General features: G+C 38.4%; 1 protein-coding gene across 28 annotated transcripts in view; it reads right to left on the reverse strand.

The window, feature by feature from the left end:
* DLG2 (discs large MAGUK scaffold protein 2) overlaps positions 1-21,843 on the reverse strand; it is a 2,044,900-nt gene that overhangs the window by 14,812 nt on the left and 2,008,245 nt on the right. For 16 of the 28 annotated variants that reach the window (XM_033431829.2, XM_033431830.2, XM_033431833.2 and 13 more), the window contains 3 exons: positions 15,796-15,895; positions 4,275-4,325; positions 3,077-3,178 (listed from right to left, as the gene is read on the reverse strand). In XM_033431829.2, coding sequence (XP_033287720.1) covers positions 3,077-3,178; positions 4,275-4,325; positions 15,796-15,895 — 253 coding nt within the window. Of the gene's footprint in view, positions 1-3,076; positions 3,179-4,274; positions 4,326-11,658; positions 11,701-14,918; positions 14,965-15,795; positions 15,896-21,843 lie in introns of all 28 variants that reach the window. The other 12 variants (XM_033431831.2, XM_033431832.2, XM_033431834.2 and 9 more) reach the window with 2 other exon arrangements.

Below are 21,843 nucleotides of genomic sequence, written 5' to 3' on the forward strand. Positions count from 1 at the left end.
GTGTAAGATAGGCTCAAGGATGTATTGTACAACACTGGGAATATAGCCAATAATTTTGTAATAACTGTAAATGGAAAGTAATCTTTAAAAATTGTATTAAAAAGAAAGAATACAGGAGGGAGTAAGATACATTCTATACCTGCATTGCTCAGTGTGGTCACCAGCAGCCCCATTCAAGAGCACTTAAAATGGGGCTGGTCCATACATGTACAATACACACTGGATTTCCAAGACTTACTACCAAAAATTATGAAATACCTCAATAATTTTTATACTGATTACAATTGAAATGGTATTGTTCTGGATATATTGGGTTAAATATAATTTATCCTTAACATTAAAAAAATGTTAAAATATTTTTGATCTTTTACCCAGATATTTTTCCTAGAAATCCATCTTTAAAAATTATCAAAACTTTGGGGCTTCCCTGGTGGCGCAGTGGTTGAGAGTCCGCCTGCCGATGCAGGGGATGCGGGTTTGTACCCCGGTCCGGGAAGATCCCACATGTCGCGGAGCGGCTGGGCCCGTGAGCCATGGCCGGAGCCTCTGCTCCACAACGGGAGAGGCCACAACAGTGAGAGGCCCGTGTACCGCAAAAAAAAAAAAAAAATCAAAACTTTGGATGAAGTTTTATCCTTAAAGATATTCACTACATTAATTTATAAATTATAAATAATTATAACACATAATTATAATTGTATTTGAGTTATAATTCATAATATTGAAAAGTAGAGAAAACCCAAAATACCCATAAGTGAGAAAGTATTAATTATGATATAATAATCATTTAAAATAGTTATAAAATTTTAAATGATATTAAGCAAAAAATATCTATCTATCTAATATATGCCTAATCATGGGAGAAAATGCATGAAAAGAAAGAATAGGTAGAAATCTATGAAAATATTAGCAGCGATGTTACTTCTGGGTACCTTGTGGGATTCTGTATTTTTATTTTCTTGTTTAACTTTTTATCATTTTCCATGTTTTGTACAATGAACATGTATTGATTTTCATAAAATAGTGCTATTAATTATAAAAAGAGAAAGAGGAGACTATGCAAGGTGGAGGGGAAGTAAAAATGGTGTTAAAGGATTTTTTTTTTCTTTCAAAAGTGGAGGAACAAGCTGGGAGCTGTGACAAATGGCCTAGGGTTTGACCTGATCATTTCTATCTGGAGTCTCTCTCAGGGTATGCTCTGTGGCAAGGTCTCTTCCCAGAACCCTTGCTGGGAACAGTTTCATGAGATAGCACAGTCGTCCTAGTTCCCTCCTGCCCATGTACTGCACACATGCAATTCTTGCTATTCTTCTGTATTCCGGGAGACATTTGCAGTCTTGAAATGTAAGAGACACTTCAGAGCATAAAGCTTAAAAACTGCAGAGTGAGAAAGAAATATCTGTTGAGATCAGATTTAAGAGCTCGATGATCTAATAAATTAAAATTCCCTGGTGGGTTTGTCTATGTACACAGAAGGCCTCTATGTATTTTTATGTGACACAGTGGGAGTAGAGATGGAAGTGGTGAGTGGGTGGGTGGCAAATGGGAGGAAGGAGAGCAGATAGCCTCTTACAGGCATGTAGCCCTGAGTGTACCAGAGGGACCAGGAGACCTGATGATTGTCCATAATGACAAGAAAGCAGATTAAAGTTTGCAGTGGCCAGGAGGGTGGGTTAAAATTTTATAATCCTTCTTGTCTGCATCTTCCCAACTCCTGAGGCTGTGAAACACTTGGGAAAGGCTATTTTGTTTTGCAATGACACATGGTCCTAAGTCATCCTGAGGTGATTTTAATAGATGGCTTTGTTTCTGATCTCTTTTCTTGTAACTGAGGGTGATCACCAGTTAGATCCATTAAACCTGCAACCTGCCTTCACTGATTGAGCTCACTTTGTTGTTACAAAAAAACCTTGCAGGTCCTCCAAGCGTCACACAACCCAAACGATGTGTTTGCCTGAACTGTTTTTCAGGAACTCAGAGTCAGCTGCGTCCAGTTCGAGCTTGAGCTGGTTAAGACCACCGACCCTCCAACTGGGCAAGTGCCAATGTCCACTTGGTGACCTGACATCAGGGGGTCCCAAACTCCACCCTCAGAACATGCTAATGCTGTGATTTTCTGAACATGCTTGCCATGAGGAAGCCTGTAGCTTACCTGCACCTGCACAGAATGACATTTACCTCACCTTTTTCTTATTTCCAATCACCCTTCCCCATGCTCCCCACACCTCAGACCACCCTGCTCCTTCGTCCCACAAATATCCCGTTTCTCGCCTTCGCCTTCGAGAAGGCAGCGAGTCTGAGAGTCTGAGATTCGTTCTCCAATCTCTTCACTTGGCTGCCTCGTGAATTAACCCTTTCTTTGTTGCAAACCTCGGCATCTCAGCGAACCTGGTTCGGTAATGTTATTCTATGGGAAAAAATGCTTCAGTGGCATTTCCATCAATCAATAAGAACATACTGATGCCTATCAATAATCCTATGCTATTTTATTTATTAAAAAATATATATTATTTATTTATTTTTGGCTGCATCGGGTCTTAGCTGCAGCATGCGGGATCTTTCGTTGCAGCGCGTGGGCTCTTTGCTGTAGTGCGTGGGCTTCTCTCTAGTTGTGGCCTGCAGGTTTTTCTCTTCTCTGGTTGTGGTGCGCAGGCTCCAGGGTGCGTGGGCTCTGTAGTTTGTGGCATGCGGGCTTAGTTGCCCCGTGGTATGTGGGATCTTAGTTCCCTGACCAGGGATGGAACCCGCATCCCCTGCATCATAAGGCGGATTCATTACCACTGGACCACCAGGGAGGTCCCTTTTTAAAAATAAAACAAACAAACCTATACTATTTTAAATGCTGTGGGAGATACAAAGAAAGGATTCATCCTGCCCTCTAGGGGACCACATCATTTACTCACTAAATAGAGAACAACACATGGCAGCGTAGATGAAACGTGTTCGGCGGGGAAAATTAAATGAGATGCCTGGAAACTAGGTAACTGATGGTATCTGAATCACTGGAGAGACTACTGCAGGAAGAGAATTACATTTTATCATCTCAAAAGGAGACAAGCTTTGTTTAGATACTTACGAGGCACACAGGAGCCAAATTTGTCAGGGAATTCTGATATCAAGTCATCATTGATCCGATCCTTCATGGGGCCCAGGATAATCACTGGCCGGGTATAGTTTACTGCAGAAATGGAAAGGAAGATGCAGATGAGGAGAAAGAGTTGGAAACCACTGTGGTCTTAAGGCAAAACTGCCAAACACCAAGAACTGGTAAGGGTATTACTTCGGTGGATAAACTGCCCATACAGCCCTGCATAGGGAAATTGATGTTTAACACAGTGTGTTGGCTGAGTCTACTTTCTGCAGGGAAAAACAACTGCAGTGTCTGTCAATGAAAAGAAACATTTGGAGAGGTTTTGCTTACTCTACAGTTATGCCTACACAATGTCAAAACAACTACTGAATTTAGTCAATTGAATGGGAGAAAAAGTAGCTATTTGACCATTGTTTAGGCAATGACTTTAAAAAGTAATCATCTGCAGTAATGACACCTTATGTTTTGATTTTTTGGGGTTTTTTGCGGTATGCGGGCCTCTCACTGTTGTGGCCTCTCCCGTTGCGGAGCACAGGCTCCGGACGCACAGGCTCAGCGGCCATGGCTCACGGGCCCAGCCACTCCGCGGCATGTGGGAACCAGGGCACGATCCGGTGTCCCCTGCATCGGCAGGCGACTCTCAACCACTGCGCCACCAGCGAAGCCCACACCTTATGTTTTTGTAATTTCTTTTCCTTAGCTCAAAATACTCTCTATACTCTGCTTGGATTTTCCCAATTCCTTTGTGATCATGGGGTTACAAGGAACTCTAAAGTTCATTTGGTACAATTCCTCCTCTGACGCCATTAGCCTCTGTATAAATTCCTCCCAGGCTTCGGAGCAGCCTAGAAGGTAGCTTATACCTTACAACAGGTCTGTTAAAAAGCCCTTCTTAATACTGAGTGGATGTCAATCTGCATGGAGATTTTATGCATCGATCCTGCAGGTGGGGCTCTTTATGATTTGGATGTGCTCGTTCCCATCTGGAGGGCAGTTCCATTCTCTTGGGAGCTGTCATTGCCCACATTCAGCAGGGAAGCTGTTTGCTTGGTCACAGGGCCAAAGAGAGAGCACGGTCTGGCCTGGGAACTGCTGACTATTAAGGAGTTTATTTTCCTTAGTCCTTCACTCTTCCCTTCTGTAATGGTGTCAATCAGGAACCAAAGCATGCTGGGAAACTTACTTTCCTGTCTTGTGACAGGCTCATAAGAAAGAATGAAGTCTTCCTGTCCTCCTGAGAAGAGAAAAAAGGAAAATTACGGTGGACTAACAACCAATCACAAACCACAGCTACAAGTCCTGCTCTGCAACCCAGGAAACAGACCCACTTCAGGGTTAATTTCCCTGCTCTCTCCCTCCTTGAACTATTCCCCAAATCCCTTCACCCCCATAAAGCTGTTTAGCAGTATTACAGTGTCAGGTGATCGAAGGTCATAAGTCTAAGGAACAACTGGAGGCTGGCCGTCTAAGAGACCGCCTTCCGTCTGACACTGAGAAATGCAGCACTATGGCCTCATATCCAGCATTCCTACTTAAAAGGAACCCACTGAGTTCAAGGAGAGGGTCCTTCCAATAGTTTACTGCTACATTACCAGAATTTCTGGACCTTTTATTTCATCTTCCATTTTATTTCCCAAAGAAGAACGTTCAAAAGCAAATGTCTGCTTGTTTCATTTACGAGACAAAAACTTCATCAGCACACACTACAGGGCTCGGAGGATTTTACTCTGTTAATTCATCAAGAAAACGCTGGGTCAATTAAGAAGATAAAAAAATTGAGGAGGACCCTATATCACTGGTTCTAATTGCTGCTAAATCTAGCCTTGAAACTTTGAAAAGAGAAGGAAGGAAGACAATGTAGCATAAGGGTCGGCCCCCTCCAGTGTCATTTGCTATAAGCCTTCCGATTCACGATGAGCCTCAAGTCAACACATAACCATGAAAAGTAAATTGGTTTCAGGCAATTATTTTTTTAATCATCTATTTTGCCCAGTTGATGAACTAGGCACGAGATTAGTCTGATTCAGCTGCAAATCCCGAAGGCTCTATTCTTTTATTTGCATAGGCCCAGGACCAATTATCTTTTGGTGGGGAAATTGTTCAGGGCTGTTGAAAAGGGCTTTTTGTATGCTTTTCTATAGAGGAGTGTAATACGTGGTACTGTTTCCTGAAACCAAACGGCAATGAGTCTCACTGCTTTATCTCCTCATAGCCCCTGAAACACATTCACAGTCTGTCAAAGCCATGTGCTTCAGAAGTCACAGCCTCGGGTGAGTTAATTTCATAAAAGGAGTTAGTATTACAGACAGTTTTGATAATGACAACTGATTTTGGGAAATTAAGCGATATATGGGTAAAGCTGTGAATTACAGCTGTCTTCCCTGGGGTGGGGGTGGGGGGGGAGTGAGGGTGTCACTTTTTCAAGTGTGAGAAGTGGCCCCGGGCCTGCGCCACATCTCACCTCAAGCAGGGCCCACTCTCAGAATGGCACCACTAGGCTACCTCCTAAAGTCACGGAGAACAGGCATTGGTGCTTCTTCTAAGTGGAACCTACTCACGGCTGCTCCAAAAGTGTTCAGGGGACCTTCCCACATCAGGGCAGGGGTTTGGTATGTGAGGAATCAGATTCATGACTTTTTTTTTTTATTCAGGAAAAAGTGATTCCCTTAAAAAAAAAAAAATGAAACGACTAAAATTTACAGAGGCTGGGCCAAAAAATAATAAAGGTGATTGATTGCTAAGCTCTAGTTATGTAAAGGCTGAGATATGCAGAGGTCATAGGAATTCAGAGGATAAGTGTAAAAATGGTTGGGGGAAAAAAAGCACAGCTTTAGAGACAGAAGCATGGTAGACTAATACTGCAATGTTAGACTAACGTCCAGAGAAATCTCCATGGAACGATTAATATGTGGTAGGAGAATCCTGACCATGGGATAGATAACAGAGGTTTTAAATATCAGGTGATACTTATGCCTCTGCACCAGACTGGGAATCCCATACCACAGTCACCACTGTGTCCCCAGTACTTAACATAAAGAAAGAGGACAATGAATTTGCATTCTGATTCTAGTGGTAGGAGACAGGATGAGAAAAGAAGCCAAAGACAGGTTCTGCTTTGTGTTTCTGTCTATATGCTTTCATTTTGGGAAGTGTGGTTTTCTCTAAATAAATAGAACACCTCGTGTTCCCATGGGAATCTCTTTACAATGGCCTTGCAAATCATTCTGATGGGACATTCTAAAGGCAAACCTTAAATAAAATATTTGGTGTCAGTAACTACAATGTGTGATTCAGAAAACTAGGACAAAGCAACATAGCTTTGACTGACTTTGTTAGAACAGAGTTCTGCAGTTCTTCATTTATCCATTGCTTTTTGGTTTACTTCTAACCTACAAAAAGCACTGGTTCTTGTTCAGAGCAGTGAGACTGGCAGACAGCAGTGACAGCATCCCTTATGTCAAGGCCCATCCCAATTCTGAAGACCCTGTGACAATCAGGCACTATGTAAGGAAGCCTGCAGGGATGCTATGGCGGCTGGTATTACATAACAACTGTGAACTCAGCACCTGAAACCAATTTTCACTTTCATGTTCAAGAATGAAAAGCCCTAGGGGTAGTGGGAGGGAGGTTACGAGGGGGAGAAATAAAAAAGCCACAGCAATGAAAGAAAGATAATTCATGTCTGCATAGCACTTTACAGGCTATAAAAGGCTTTCACAGCCATTGCCTCCTATTTTTCACAGCCATTTATTTTGAGGTAGGTGCTCTGATGATCTCCACCTTACAGATGAAGAAGCTGAGGCTCAGAGACAGGGCCTGTTTCCTCAGTTAGTAAGTAGTAGAGTCAACATTCAAAACTACACCTTTTTTGACGCCTTGTTGAGTATATGGCACTGTCTCAAAAAGGCCAGAGATGTAGAATTCTCTGTGGAGGCTGGGATATAGGGCCAGAACTTACAAATGAACAAACGGTGGGTGGCAGAGAAAGGAGCTGAACCTGGGTCACAGTCACTGACAGGGCATAAGGTGCTCCATCTGCAAACGCCAACTCTTTTTTTTTTTTAAAATGCTGCTGTGTCATCTCCATAAAATAGTCATCCTTAGTAGTTTTTCTATCTTTTGCTCAGGAGGTGTCGGCACTCAGAAATAACAGCCGACACAAGGGTATGAACAATTACTTGGTCTTGTTTTGGCAACTGCATGGCTGGAAAGGGGAGAGCGGCACAGTACTGGGGGTGGACGCCTGTGGTTGGCAGAGACTTGGCAGACACCGCTGTAACCAACTCCACGAACACCATCTTTAAACTGGAAGCAAGTCACAGTAAGAGGGATTTGGAGTAAGACCCAAATATGCCCTCATGATAAGGAAAAACAAGTTGTTCTTTTTTAGAACTTTTTCAAAACTAGAAAAGAGAGAGGAGGGAAGTAAAGACCAGTGGCAGGACATTAAATGTTCTAAATGTAGTGTTTAGTGTCTGCACTGGATAAATTATGAGGAATTAACTGGGTTCCTAGAGCCACAGAATGTTAGCGCTAAGAAAGGGTTTGGAGTTCATGTGGTTTACAGGTGGAAAGTCTGCAGCACATGATGATGTCACTCCCCCTTCCGAACGCTCGACATGCATCACAAATCGATCATTGCCCGAATTACTGCTGAGCCTCCCTTGGCCTCAATACTTTTCAATACAATTCTTCAGGCAGCTACTACCAGTTGGTCAAAGGGCAATCTTGATTAAAATCTGTTTCTTATATCTCTGTTCTAATCCAAGCTAGTCATTTTACATAGGAGAGAACTGAGGTTCAAAAACGTTCAGGGATTTCTTCAAGGTCACATGGTGAATTAGTGATTCAGTGTCTTCAAAGGATCTTCAGAAGATCTGTTACTATACACAGTGCCCTTAATATCAGGCTTAGTACATAGTTAATGCTATATAAATATTGCTGCTTGTATTAACTTGATAGGCAGTATGAAATGGTTGAAATGTACTAGATAAAACATGAAGAGGCTTGGATTACAAACTATAGGGAAGACTGAAAATGTGTAAGTTTCAGAAGTAAACTATCCTGACTGGACTTGCAGTGCCATCGTATTAGTGAGGTGTAGAGCGCTTTGGAACTTCAGCTTCCTCATCTGCAAAACGGGGTATTAATATAAGGTATATCTCATAATTTTGTTGCAGAAATCAAATGAGATAATAATAGATGTAATAAAATTGCTTTGTAAGGACTAAAGAACTAGAGGAAATATAAGGGCAAAACTTGAGAAGAGTGGAGAAAGGAGAAGAATACGGGCACCATTTTGACTGATTCCAGAGGGAAAGTCTGGGGTCTCCTCATTTCAGTATCTCAATTTCACTCAGATCATTTCTTCAAGATCCTTGTTTTGAAAATCCTACTTAACTGATGAGCACCAATGGGTTAGGAGGATAATCATCAGCTCCCCCATACCCATAATGACATAAAGAGCTTCACTGGGCTTTAAGGAAGGCAGGTCTTCAGCTTGTAGAGATTTGCAAGGTTTGAGATGGCATCTTGCATAATTAGACAATGTGTATTGTAACTAACTGCATTTTAGCTGGTGCTCAATATACTTGGACTTTGGAAAAAATAATTATTCTATAATTCTTGAGATGGTGCAGCAAAGGTCTGAGCTACTTATTAGAAACTGAGGTTAGTGTAAATTCATGTGTATGTGTGTGTATCTCAGAAAATAAATGAGGCTTTCAAGTAAGGTTGGCACAATCTGTAACTCCAGAATGCAGCGTGAATGGTGCCCTCTGGAGCTGTGAAACACACGGGCCTGGGCTCTTCTTTCTAACCACTGACTATTATTTTAGCCATTTTGTCCCTGAGTGGACATGGAATGGTTCTAAGAGTAAAAAATAACACCTGAACATTAGTGAAAAGAGGTCTTTTTTTGTATTTGTCTATACTGCTATCCACAAAACATAGAAGTTAGTCATAATTACAGCAAAAGCCAGGAATTCAGTAGAAAAATCCAGCCTGGTTTGATTTCAAAATGGCACTTTCATGAAACCGTGTCTGTCCCAAGCCTCTGTCTTTTGTCAGGCCACTGCCCTTCCTAGAACGTTTCTTCTTCAACTTACTGAGCTGGCAAGTGCCTCATCTTTCCAAAGCTCAGCTCAAAGGCCCCTTCATCTTTGAAATCATCTCTGAAGCCCCACTATTCTTGGGCCAGACTTGTATTCTAGAAACAGCCACACTCTGTGCTTTTTTAATGTATTGATCTCTCTCTCTCTCTCCCTATACGTGTGCTCAGTTCCAGAGTTCATTGAGATTCATATTGGGTCTTAAGGTGCCTGTGAGAGAGCATGACATAGAGCGGATGATGAATGAACTAAAGAATATTCCTGTGTTATTCCTCATATTTCTATCCTGGAGAAAGAAATATCCTTTTTTCCCTTCTAAGCTATGACAAAGGCTCTTCCTACTTTTGTTCATTTGTAAAGGAAACAATTTGAATGGCTAACCTTCTGTATTCTCAGATGAGACCCAAGCCAATATAGATTATTAGACTCCACATTTTCTCTAGTAATATCCTAGAGTCCAGTTCCAACTCTTCTCTCTTCTCATAGATAATTCAAGCTGTTTGCAAGTGTTTCCTTTATTCACTCAATAAACATTTATGTGTACTTACTATTTGAGGGTGAAAAGAATTATTGATTTCATCTCGGAGCATTGCAATCAAAAACCTGTCAAACAGCTGAAAGCCCTGGTGCAATTTTTATAACTTAATGATTCTGGGAAGAACATTCCCATCTCTGAAGGAGAAGAGAGGGGCTTCTGAAATACTCTAAAAAAAGATTTCTGAAGGAAAAAGTAGTTCCTATATACTTTCCATAAAAGGGATTGAAAGAACAAGATTTGATGTTTTTCCTTTCTCTACCTGTATCTACAGGATGGAAGCACAACACTTAAAAACTGAAAACTGATGCCAAAGAAATTAGGGCCAAGGGTCTCCATGAATCCCAACAAATAAGTTATATTTTCCTTGTACTAAATTGAGGGTACTTCAGGCGCAGGGAAGATAATCTTTGGTCACTTCTTAACCAGCCAGGTTTCTTTGTTTTAAAACCAAATGAAGAGATGGGGGAAGGCAAATATTTTCCCAACTTGGGATAATCATAAAAGTATAAAAGTAGGAAGAATGTACAAATGTTAAAGATCACGTTAAGAACGAGAATACTTTAATTCCTTTCATCAGCAGGACTTATTCTGTTGAGGAAGGAAATGAGGGGGTTCTAACGTTATTTGGTTGATCAAAGGCATCTCATTACAACTCTTCTTCATTTCGTTCTGTGGTGTGTTTCATCTTCCTCCTCCATCTGTCATCTTTCCTCTTTTGTGCTTTTTTTCTATTTTTCTACCAATCTGATTATCCAAAGCCTTTCTCAAGATCCAGATTGAATTTGTCACACTTCAAGAACACTATTTGACATTCCACCTCAAAAAAGGCATGGTTTTGTAAATTACCATGCTGTAATGGAAAAAAACAAAAATGAAAGCTATTCTATTCTTCTCTTGTTTTCAATTAATACAAGCAAAAAGACAAAAAACAAAAACAAAACTAAAAAACCCCAAAACAGAAACCTCCAACCAATTTCTATCTTGGTAGCTGAGGGTCATATGTATTGGGCCTGCCGTTTTCTAATATCCTCAGCAATTGCTTTTTGAGTAACCCATTTCATTAAGGCGTATAAATAAACATTACAGAAATTGTAAGGATCCCAGTAATAACATGTACCTATGTTAGTCACCAAAAACCTGTAAGTGGTAAGAAACCACAAGAACAGATAAAAAGGATGTGCTTGGCATTTGGTGAATATTTTTATATCACTAAGCAAATGGCTTGAGGTGACCAAACAAACACCAGGAATAAGTTTTAAATAGTTACCTACCTTTTCACTTAAGCTTTCTGATCCAAGATTTGTTCACTTTTAAACAAAATGTGAGCTCCTTCAACATTAGAGGATGAAACTTTTTCATCTCTTCCCAACCATCAAAATTTAAAGTTAGATATAACATAGCATCTACCTCAAAATATTAATCAAGGAGAGAAGAGATATATAAGGTCATGCTCCATTTAAAAGGAACACTGTAATTTATCAGGATTTCTCTTGTAAAGGGGAGCCAGGAACAGAAAGGAAAAGGCAAAATGAGAAGGAAAATAAAACCATGACAACTTTTCAACCTTCCTGCAGGGAGTTTAAATTATTTTGGAGGGCAGAATGTCAGAATCCACCAAGTTGAACTTTACCCCCACCTTCTCTAGGAAAATTGCATCATCAGGCCACAGCCAACTGAGGTTGGAGTCATTTATTAGCAAGACTGCTACCTCTTGCACAAATCACATGAGTCCACCCACCGCCCTAGTGTCTTTGGTATCTTTCCACATCAGATGATGATTTCATTTCAAGCCATTTGCTTTGGATGAGGATGATAAAGGGCAGCAATTGAAAAACAACGACAGCAAAAATCTGAAATGCACACCACAGGCAAAGGGGCAACTGCAAAGAAAAGAATCACAAACCAAAGCAATAACTTACGGTAGCTACTTTCGCTATCGCTGGCATTAGAAGAAACATGTTCTGCAAGAACAGCACAGCAAATTAAAGAGATACCAAGCATTGGAGAGCAGCCAGAACTTAAAGGAATACCATGCAAGGCTACTAGAAATGTGAGCGAAAGGCAAGTAAGAGGCCGTAGAGGAGACGCATTGAGAAAACTCAGATAAGATGAAGATGAAAACTTTATCTCTCTTTTCCAGGAAGCTACTACTTGATTGCTGTATCTTCTTTTGTAGCAAACAGTAAACTATGTTTAATTATAAAAAATGCATAATGTCCATCTAAGCACTTTTCTTTTTATGAATACTTTGACCCATTCATGTTGCTCTGATTTTCCAGATTCTTGTTACAAAGGTCAACGTCTCTCAACTGGATGTTCTTGACTATAAATTCAAGAGATTCTGGTATGCAGGGACTGTTTTCTGCAGGCTTTTTGTTGCTCTATTTTGCCTTTAGGTATCTTGCAGGAATATTGCATTTCAAATTGCCAACTGATCCCTGGAATCCCTTGAATTTTATTTCTATTTAAATACTTCCTAAACTAATTCACAAGATGAAAGGGATTGTTGAAGAACTTTCCTGCTTCAGTGAGTGTGTAGGAAATCTTGGAGGAAGAAATGAGTCACTGAAAAATGTTTTGAGTCAGTTCAATATTTCCTTGTTTTTATTTTAAGATTCTTGCTTGGATAGCTATTAGGTTCTGGAGGAGTGGAACAGGCAGAAGATAAACGGTCTGATACTAAGCACAGGTTCTGCCACGAAGTATGTTTTTAATTCATGTTGAATGACTGCACAAGTATACGGTAATATTTCGAACCTTTTTTTCATAAAAACACAGTTTAGCATAACAGGGACGTATTGGTTATGTGCCAGAATTAGGGCTTTATTTCCAAAATCACTTCGTTTCATCTGTACTATTTACTAAGCTATAGAAGATAAATTCATCAACTTACTTCTTTGTATATCAGGCTAATTGAATGAAGAATATGTGACTATTTGATTTCTGAAGCTCATTAGCAATAAATTCAGCTTTTTAAAAAGTGACAACTGTTGTACATCTTTAGAAAAAAGGAAAAGAATATAGAACATTATTCTCTAACAGTTAAAAAAGTGCTTTAAAATGTATTTGCTAGTATAGATTCTTGGATAGATTAGTTTTCATTTTTTAGCTTTATTAAGATATAACTAACAAATAAAATTGTAATATATTTTAAAGTGTACTGTGTGATGATGTGATACATGTGAACATTGTGAAAGGACTCCCACAATCATGTTAGTTATAGTTAACACATCCTAGATGGATTAATTTCAGAGCATGAAACTAATGAAAATCAAAGCATGGGTTAAATTCACCTGAATCATTTCTCTTTGTGTGGGTGTTTGACCAGAACTGCATTATTAATTTAGGTACATATGTTACAAGTGCAAAGAGGCACTAGGGAAAGAAGTGTGGATGAATTAGTGCATACTTGTTTTTTGTTACTGAAAAGAAAGTCTAAGCACATACCCAACAATGGCATATCTTCACGTGTGTGATTATCACAAGTACCTTGACTTGAAGATGACAGGTTTATTTTTGTTTTGTTTTTACTTTTAATATAATTTAGAGTGAAGCTATACTATAGAAATTTAGAACCATGCAGTGTTTTATTTAACGACCAATCTCTCTTAACATCAAGATAGTGTTTAACAGGATTTTTCTATTTTGCAGGTAAAAAGAAATTAAAAATATGTTCCAGCTAAAGTCCAAATTATGGCTACCAGTAGTGTTAACTGGCAAATAACTTTACCTAGTGAAATCTGTTCAATTTTTAAAGAGTAAACAAACCTTTGGATTTAAAAGGGCATCATTCTAGATATAAAAAGGCATAACATATTTTTGACTCTCCAATAGCAACTACTTTTTAGTGATGTTCATATTAACAATATATTAAAATGCTCCCCACCCCCACTGAAAATTTAAGAAATTCTCTCGGGTGGCACTTGATGCTATCCAGATACTTTTGAAATCAACATTTGAATTTCAGCCACCAATTCAAGAAAAATTTCATGACATATTCCATACAGAGACTCAAAGATAAAGTTTTCATCTTTAAGGAGATCAGTAGTTACTCTTGATCAGATTTTGTTTTCTAAACATACATATCTAAAAAAAGAGTCCAAATTAACAATCTGAAGGATGACAGGTATCATTACGCAGGGTTATATAACCAGCTCTTGAAAACAAAGTCCAGCTCAATGTTATTTTGTTTTATAGAAATGAAATGAACAGCTTCTAAAAATATTGCCCATAGCTGTTAAATTAAAACAAAAAGAAAACAAACAAAAATGAACATGTGATACAGCTGCAAAAGACACAAAACTGTTCTTAGTTCATTGATGCCTACACAATGGAGTTAATATTAAAGAAAGAAAAATCATAGTATAGTATATTAATACACAGAATTATTATTTTTTATTAGTGCAATGGGACACAGAGTAAAGGCATTAATAACTAGAAAATTTTAAAGTTTAATATATTTTTCTTTCCACTCTAAACCATAAAATGAAGATCTGGTTATGCAATGCAGCTAATAAATCACTGATAGAAAAACATATTAATACACATATCTAAAACTTTATCATACAAACATTTCAAGCAGGATCACCGCAAGTCAGAAAAAAAAATCAGTCAAAGTTAATAGCAAAGAATTATTCATGGAAGATCAAATAGCTTAATATTTACTTTTTGAGAATGCATGTTCCTTTTGACTATAACACAGCTCCTTTACCAATAGCAAAGTACAACCCAATTATGGAATTTGGCAAGGTCATTAAGTATGTCTGGGGGAAAAGCCAGAAGAAAGAATATAAAATACATTTCTGCTTTCCTGTTCTACAGCATTTAACTCGCCCTTTCTTTCAACATGGTTTCTTGCTCCCTGGGAGGTATCAGGCGGCAGAGCAAGGGATGCCACGGCGGCACCAGGACCATGCTGGTCACAGCACGCGGTCAGAAAGGGAAGGTGTGAACTGCAACGGAAGTTACAGTGCCTGAGACACTTTGCTTTTAAATGCTGACATGCAGAACAAAACGGCTGAAAATTGCTTTGTAGGAGCATTCACAGCTAGGTAACAAATAAAACTCAGTATCTTGTGCATGCTAGGAGTGAAAGGCCCTCGAGAAAAGGAACAAAAGCGAAACTCAAAAGGAAAGAAAAAGAAAAGAAAAGTTACAGTGACCATTCCTGGGAACTTACTCAGAGTCTTTGTTCCATAACCGTCGTCACCTAATCCGGGGATGTCCTGCATGGAAGTCCCCAGAGAGAGCAATGAGAGGGAGAACAGCCACGGAAGAGGAAGGAAGAAGTCAGTGGAGTTGAAATGGATACTACCATGACAGACCGTGTTGCCTGAGCAATCTGGATCCCATGCTCTCTTCTTCTGAAACAACTTTCATCCCCAGCTCCCTGGACTGAGACTCAAGGATTTGTAAAGCAACTCGAAAGGTTTAAGCAGAAGATTGTTATGAAAAAGAGAAAGAGTCAGCAGATGTCATTTTGGCCCACTGTCAGTACTGCCACAGCAACATACCACTGAGAGCGATGATCCCCTCCAAGTTTCATGGCCAATTCTTAGTCTGAGCATCCACCCAATACAAGCTCACTGCTCAGTAAGGAAGTGCTTAATGTTTGCTGGGAGGGAAAGAGTGAACAAATGCTAGTAATCAATAAAGGGAATTTAATCACTCCCAGTTAGCTAGCATTCCAAAACAATATACGTGGCAATGGAATCTAATATTTCTGTCCAGAAAAGAATTTGTCTCGAGCCCTTGGAGAGTTGCATGATAGAAAACGCGAACCAGACCCAGTCCTGGTCACAGATAAATGCTGTTTGGAAGCAAAGTCCCTGCTTCCTCAGGTCCCTCTCCAATGCGTTCTGCAAAGAAGAGCTCCATCCAGGGAAGGATCCAGACTGCAGCCAAACACTGGTCACAGTAGTAAGCCCTGACCTGCCTGCCTGCCGTGTTTGTTTGCCTAGGCGTGTGGCGTGGGGGAGCCTACATCATGCGTGTTGCCCGTGAAGGATTTTTTTCTCTTGTGTTGCAGGTGACATTCTCTTCGAGAATCTACTTACGTTCAGGATCACTGGTTTCCTGCTCACTCTGCTCCTTGTTCTTGTAGAATGGGAATTTTCGTGAAAAGATGAAGCTCTTTTTACGCTTGTCATTGAATGACTGTGAAGGAGAAAAGGCATGGGGCAAAAACAGGGGACGTCTAATTGTTGTCACACTCATGCTGACAAAACAACTAGTTTGTAAAAGCAGAGAGAGCTGTAGTGACGCAAGTGGATAGTCTAAAGGGGTGCGGGAGGGTCCCTAAAGGCAGATTTTAGTTTCCAGGAGTGTAAATTCTGAAAAATGACACCTTGGAAAAACTGTCTCCTAATTAAAAGGCAGGTAAATGATGACGGGGGAAATGAATATTAAATTGGAAGTAGAAGACCCTCTGTCCGGCTCTGTAACTTGCTAGTTCATCACCTTAGACAGGTAACTGAATCTCTTTGAACCTCAGTATCTACTTCATCTGCATACTGAGGATGATGACAGCAGCTCTTAGGTTGTGAGACTCATGTAAGGCAGTATAAACATAAAGTGCTATACAAATGTCATCTTTATAATCATCATTATCATCAGGTAGAAAAGACTTTACTAGAGATGCTAGACACATCAGTGTCTAGATGTCTTTTTAAAAAACTGGAATTTGAGTTACTTCAGCTTGAATTTAATTAAAACCTCAGAGATGTGTGTGGATTTATGATATATGATGATTTAGTTCCCACACAGATATATGATAATTACAGTATTATATTTTCATTCAAAAGAGATTTTAAAGATAATTGAGCTCTAAGCCCTCACTTGTAGACAGGGGGCCAGAGGCACAGAGAGGCTGAGTCCCTTGCCAATATCACAGAGCTAGCTGGTGACAGTCAAGGCACCATCAACCAAAATCTATTAAAATTGCTGCTAAAGAGGTATTAACTTGATATTCACTCAAGCAAGGGAGATATAACGGCCATTTATCTATATTCTGATATGACAAGAAATAATGGAAGAAGCGCTGTCCTTAAAAATGTAAACCACTCCATTAGCTTAAATGAGGTGGAATTTAAAATAATACAGATAGACATAACAGAATACCTGTATCAGAACTTATTCATTCAAGTGAATATCAGATGCTTGCCTAAAAGACTTCTTAAGAAAAAATCATTTATTCCCACTGTTGCTGTTATGTAAATGCTATCTGGGGTTCTTCTTTGGGAAACCCGTTCTTAATCATTTTATAGGCTATAAGCCCTGCAAGTCTTGGTAATTTCATACTGACGTATCATTTTAAAAACATGTTTTGCCAGCTTACTTGACTGACTTGGCTCTGAGGGTCTCTCTCCAAGAAACAAGATTTGTTACCACACAGGTATTAGTGTGCCAAAGACTGAAGGTAATTTGATAAGGGGTATTCTAAAACGGTTTTAGCAATGACAGCTGATAGGAATAAATGCAGAGAGAGCAAGGTGACTACTTGGAAAAAACAGCACTTGTTTGGATATTTTGGCCCATTGGCGGGAATCAGTTATGTGCTCTTATGAATTTGATGCTTGACAAAATGGTATAAATAACTTATTTTCTTTGTATACTCACGCACTCCTATATCTAATATCCATTTTGGTAGTCATGTTCATTTAGGAAATATTAAAGTATTAAAATATTGGCGCTGTCATTCAGTAATTCATTACTTTTTTAGTTACTAGGAAATTTCACCAAAGTCAGTTGAGCTTAATTTTATGTACCATTAAGAAGGCTTTAAGAAAACCAATAAATCAAATATTTAATAAATCCTGAAATTAGGGGACACATTTTGTACTTCATATTCAAGAACTAGAAACACATTCTCAGGGAAAAAAAGAAGTATCACTTCAGAATTTATTACTCTGCTGACAGCACTTGTGTTCAATATAGTTTTATCATAATTTGTAATTGAGGGATTGGTGTCCAAAGACAAGGCTGGGAACTACCCCCCAAATTTTCCCAGTTAAAAAATGGTAAGTCCTTAAAGGAACATTAAATATTCTTGCATCACTCCAGTTTCATGCCACTTTTACATTTCAAGCATATTTAACTTCAGTAACTGAAAATAAAAGAAAAAAAATATCATGTAAGAATTAATGACACGTGATATTGCAAGATATGTTAGACATTTAACTTCAACGTTACGGATGGCTTGTCATGCAAAAAAAAAAAACACTTACAGATTTTCATGCAAATACAAAACAATGCCAGGAGGAATAAAGCCTGGGGTTAAAATGTAGACATGAATGCACAATGTGGAGGCCTTTGAGAGCCATATGGGGCTGCATGCAAACCACATCATTTAAATTGTCTCTTGGGGTCAAAGGAAAATGAAAATGTGTTGTTTGTGATTCATTCTTTTATCTTTTCAAAGCAAGGACTGTAATGTGTTAACATTTCCCAAGTATGAAAATGTCGTGTATCATGAGTCATCTGATTGGGACATCATAATATTTAGCACCACACTTTTTAAAAGAACAGAAAATGCATAATAATTCCTCAAAAATAAAATTATCTAACATATCAGTCTATTACCGAAAGCCACTTTGTACTGGAGTTAAAGAAAAGGTAATGGAATCATTCGTTGGTGGTCACATTGCCTTACATTTATGGACACAAAACCAAATCACAACTTCCCTTCACACGCACAGATTTAAAAGTCACACATTTAAGGTCTTAGTTAAACATTTCAACTAGAAGAGGTTATATGTGGTTTATGGTGCTCTAATCTATTCTTTATTTTGTTAGACATGTGTAATACCATTATATAAGCTTTTGTTTTCATTGCTGTTAATTTTTTCTTTTAATTTAGAAAAGAAAAATCTGTTACACAAGTGTTAGGTGAGAATAATAAATCAGCACTTTTACTATTCATGGAACACATCGTTCTAAAGCAACTGAAGGCTAACCTACAGCTCTATTAATCGTACTTGATCAGTGCTATTTTCCTCTACATTACAGTATCTTAAATTCCAATCCATTGTCTTCATGGCAGAAAACTTCTTTGAGCAGAGATTTTGAAAATACCAATCACACGTGGCAAGTGGAAAGTTGGCATATCTAAGAATTCCATTGTGGAATTTGACCTGGATTATTGAGTTCTTATGAACAAAACTGGTAAAGACAACAAGTAACATTTGCTGAGCACTTATTATGTGCCAGGCTTGGTTCTAAAGGCTCTGCATATGCGAATCTCCACACTAACTTCATGAGGTTGGTACCATCATTATTCTCATATTACAGATGAGGAAACTAAAGTTTACAAATCTTCTGTTACTTGCCCAGAGTCACACAGTTGGTGAGCAGTGAAGTTAGAATCTGAATTTGCAAATATTCCTGGTTGCAAATATTGCTGTTCTTAGAGCAAGAAAAGTTTCCGTAACTCAAGCCTGTTTCAAGTTTATATTTAAAATCATTAGCATCTGACTTTCTTAAGTGACACTGTAATCTGTCTTCTTTCCCACAGCTTCACTGCTTGGCAATTATTTATTTAAGCCATCAGATGCTATTGGCTTCAACAATATTTTTGTGGGATATCCTGCTACAATTTTTTGAGACCCTTTCATGTTTTTGAGGGTTCTATTCTATTGTACTTGTTTTTAAATAATGTACAAAAATAAAGTAAAAAAATTTCAGTGTGACAGGTTATGAATGGCTTTTAAAAGGTAAGTGCCCATGAGGGGCAAATCTATAGACAAAGTAGATTAGTGGTTGGTTGGGGCTGAGTGAGGGTAGGGGGTACAGAGAATGGGAAGTGACAGCTAATGGGTATAGTGTTAGTTTTAGGAGAGACGAAAATGTTCTAAAATTAGATTGTGGTGATGGTTGCATAACCCTACCAATATACTAAACAACACTGAATTGGACACTTTAAGTCTGTGAATTGTATACTATGTGAACTATATCTCAATAAGGTCTTAAAAAACAAAAATACCCCTCTCCCTAACCTCCACACTATGGGATGAAAGCAAACAATCACAGCATGTTTTAAATTTTACTTGGTGTAAATATTTTTTATCTTTAATTGAATGAGAGGAAACCTCCCTCCACCACCCTTGCTATCAATCAGATACACATGCCTTGTTTATCTGATTCTGTTGTGTCTCTGTTAAATGAATACCTTTCATGTTGTGACAGACATTAGAACACTCATTCCAGGAGTCAGCATATTATTACTGTCACTCAGAAGTCGCCAAGTTGTTAGGTCAAATGGCACGAAATTGTGCAGCCTGACCCCAGAATGTAATGGCATTGGTGAACTGGTTTAAGGTAAAATACACGCTTCATGAAGAAAAGAAACAAAACAAAAAACTCAAATTGCTCCTTCTCCCACTCAAATCCCATGTTTTTAAAGACACATGAGGGAATCTTGATGTGTTTTTATCCTTTTCATTCAGAAAACTTTAAAACGAGGGGCATTTTAAAGTTTTTCTTCTTCGTGTTCTAATTTTTCAAGCTTCGAATGTTTCATAGTTCTAAAAAGTCACATTCAAGATATGAATGTTCTCTGGGCAGAATTTGATTTAAATGTATACTGAACTCATATACACCTTTTTCTGTGACCTCTTTTATCTCTTATAAATGTTTCTTCCCTCTTCATTCTTGTCTCTCCTCCTCTAAAATAATTGTGTTCCCTTTGGAAGGTTGTTACTATAAGTTTGGGCCACCACTTTGTATTATACACATCATGTTTTCATACAGAAAAAAAGAGAAGTTTAAAACAAAAGAGGTCCCAAAACAAGTAACAATGCAACAAAGAGGTTGTTAAAGGAAAGACAGGAGTTGGCCTGAAATATGTCTGTTTTAGAAACGTGTCTGAATGGATGTGTGTCTGTAACAGTGTCCCAGGGTTCTGTTTGCAAGGCTAATGAATTAATGCATCTAGGCATTGAGCATCAATGGCTGGTAACATCACACACACAAAAAGACAATCAGATGAATGTGCTTCCTGATGGGAAAACAAAATATTACCACAAAGTAGTTCTGTAAACCTCTACTCTCAAAAGAAAAGGAAAGAAAACCCTCCTTTGCCAATGAGTCTGAATCTAACCAAACCTCTAAATCCAACTACCAGTTTAAAGAAATAAAGAGGACAGAGAAAACTGCTGAATTATACTACAAAGAAAATCTGGAGCAAACTCTATAAGACAAATGACCTGGTTTCTTAAATATAAAAATGGAAACAAAACAAACAAAAAAATGGGGGAAAACATATAAATCAGAAGAGAACTAAGAGGGATCAACCAATTGCAATAGATTTCACTTCTGGTTCAAGCAAAGAAATTGTATAATAAAGAAACAAAAAAGCATTTATGATATTTATGAGTCAATTTAAGACCTGAAATAGATGGAATATTAATCCAATAATTATTAATTTTTAAGTGTGATAAATGGCATTGTGGTCATGCCATATTTAAGTAGTTACAGTTGAAATGATTTAATGCATTGAATTTGCTTCAAAAAAATATGGGAGAAACATAGTACTCTGACTACTTACCTCAGAATATATTCTAAAGATAGAATTGTAAAGAAATTTTGAACTTCACTTAGGAGGCTTATTGTCGGTTGAATTCTGAAACTATTTGGTGTGTGAGTAATGAGCAAGTGAGTAAAACACACTGATGTTGTGAAACAACGTTATCCTTGTGAAAGAAGGGTAAGGTACAATCATGGAATGAGGTAAGGAGAGGAAAAATCTTATGATGGTAAACAGTAATTAGAAGCATCTGATATAAATTTATGATTTTTCTAAACAAATTTATTTTTCTTTCTCTGCCCATTAAAGGAGGCTAGATGTAATGATATCCCAGAAGCAAAAAGCACACCTGGTGCTCAGACTTTGTTTTCTAAATGCCATTTCCTACAAAAAAGAGCTAGGTTTTTGTGGGTTTTTTTTGAGAAATGGCTGATTCCATGAGCAGGTAAAGTAAAAGGTAAGTCTGAAACATTTTGTTGGACTGGAAAGTAAAAAGTACTAAACATAAACACAACAATAACACAAAATTTAGAAAACCTAGAACTAATGATGCCATGTCAAAAGGACACCAAAGCCAGTTTAA

Source organism: Orcinus orca, chromosome 8 (genome assembly GCF_937001465.1).
Source record: "Orcinus orca chromosome 8, mOrcOrc1.1, whole genome shotgun sequence".
Classification (NCBI taxonomy): Eukaryota; Metazoa; Chordata; class Mammalia; order Artiodactyla; family Delphinidae; genus Orcinus; species Orcinus orca.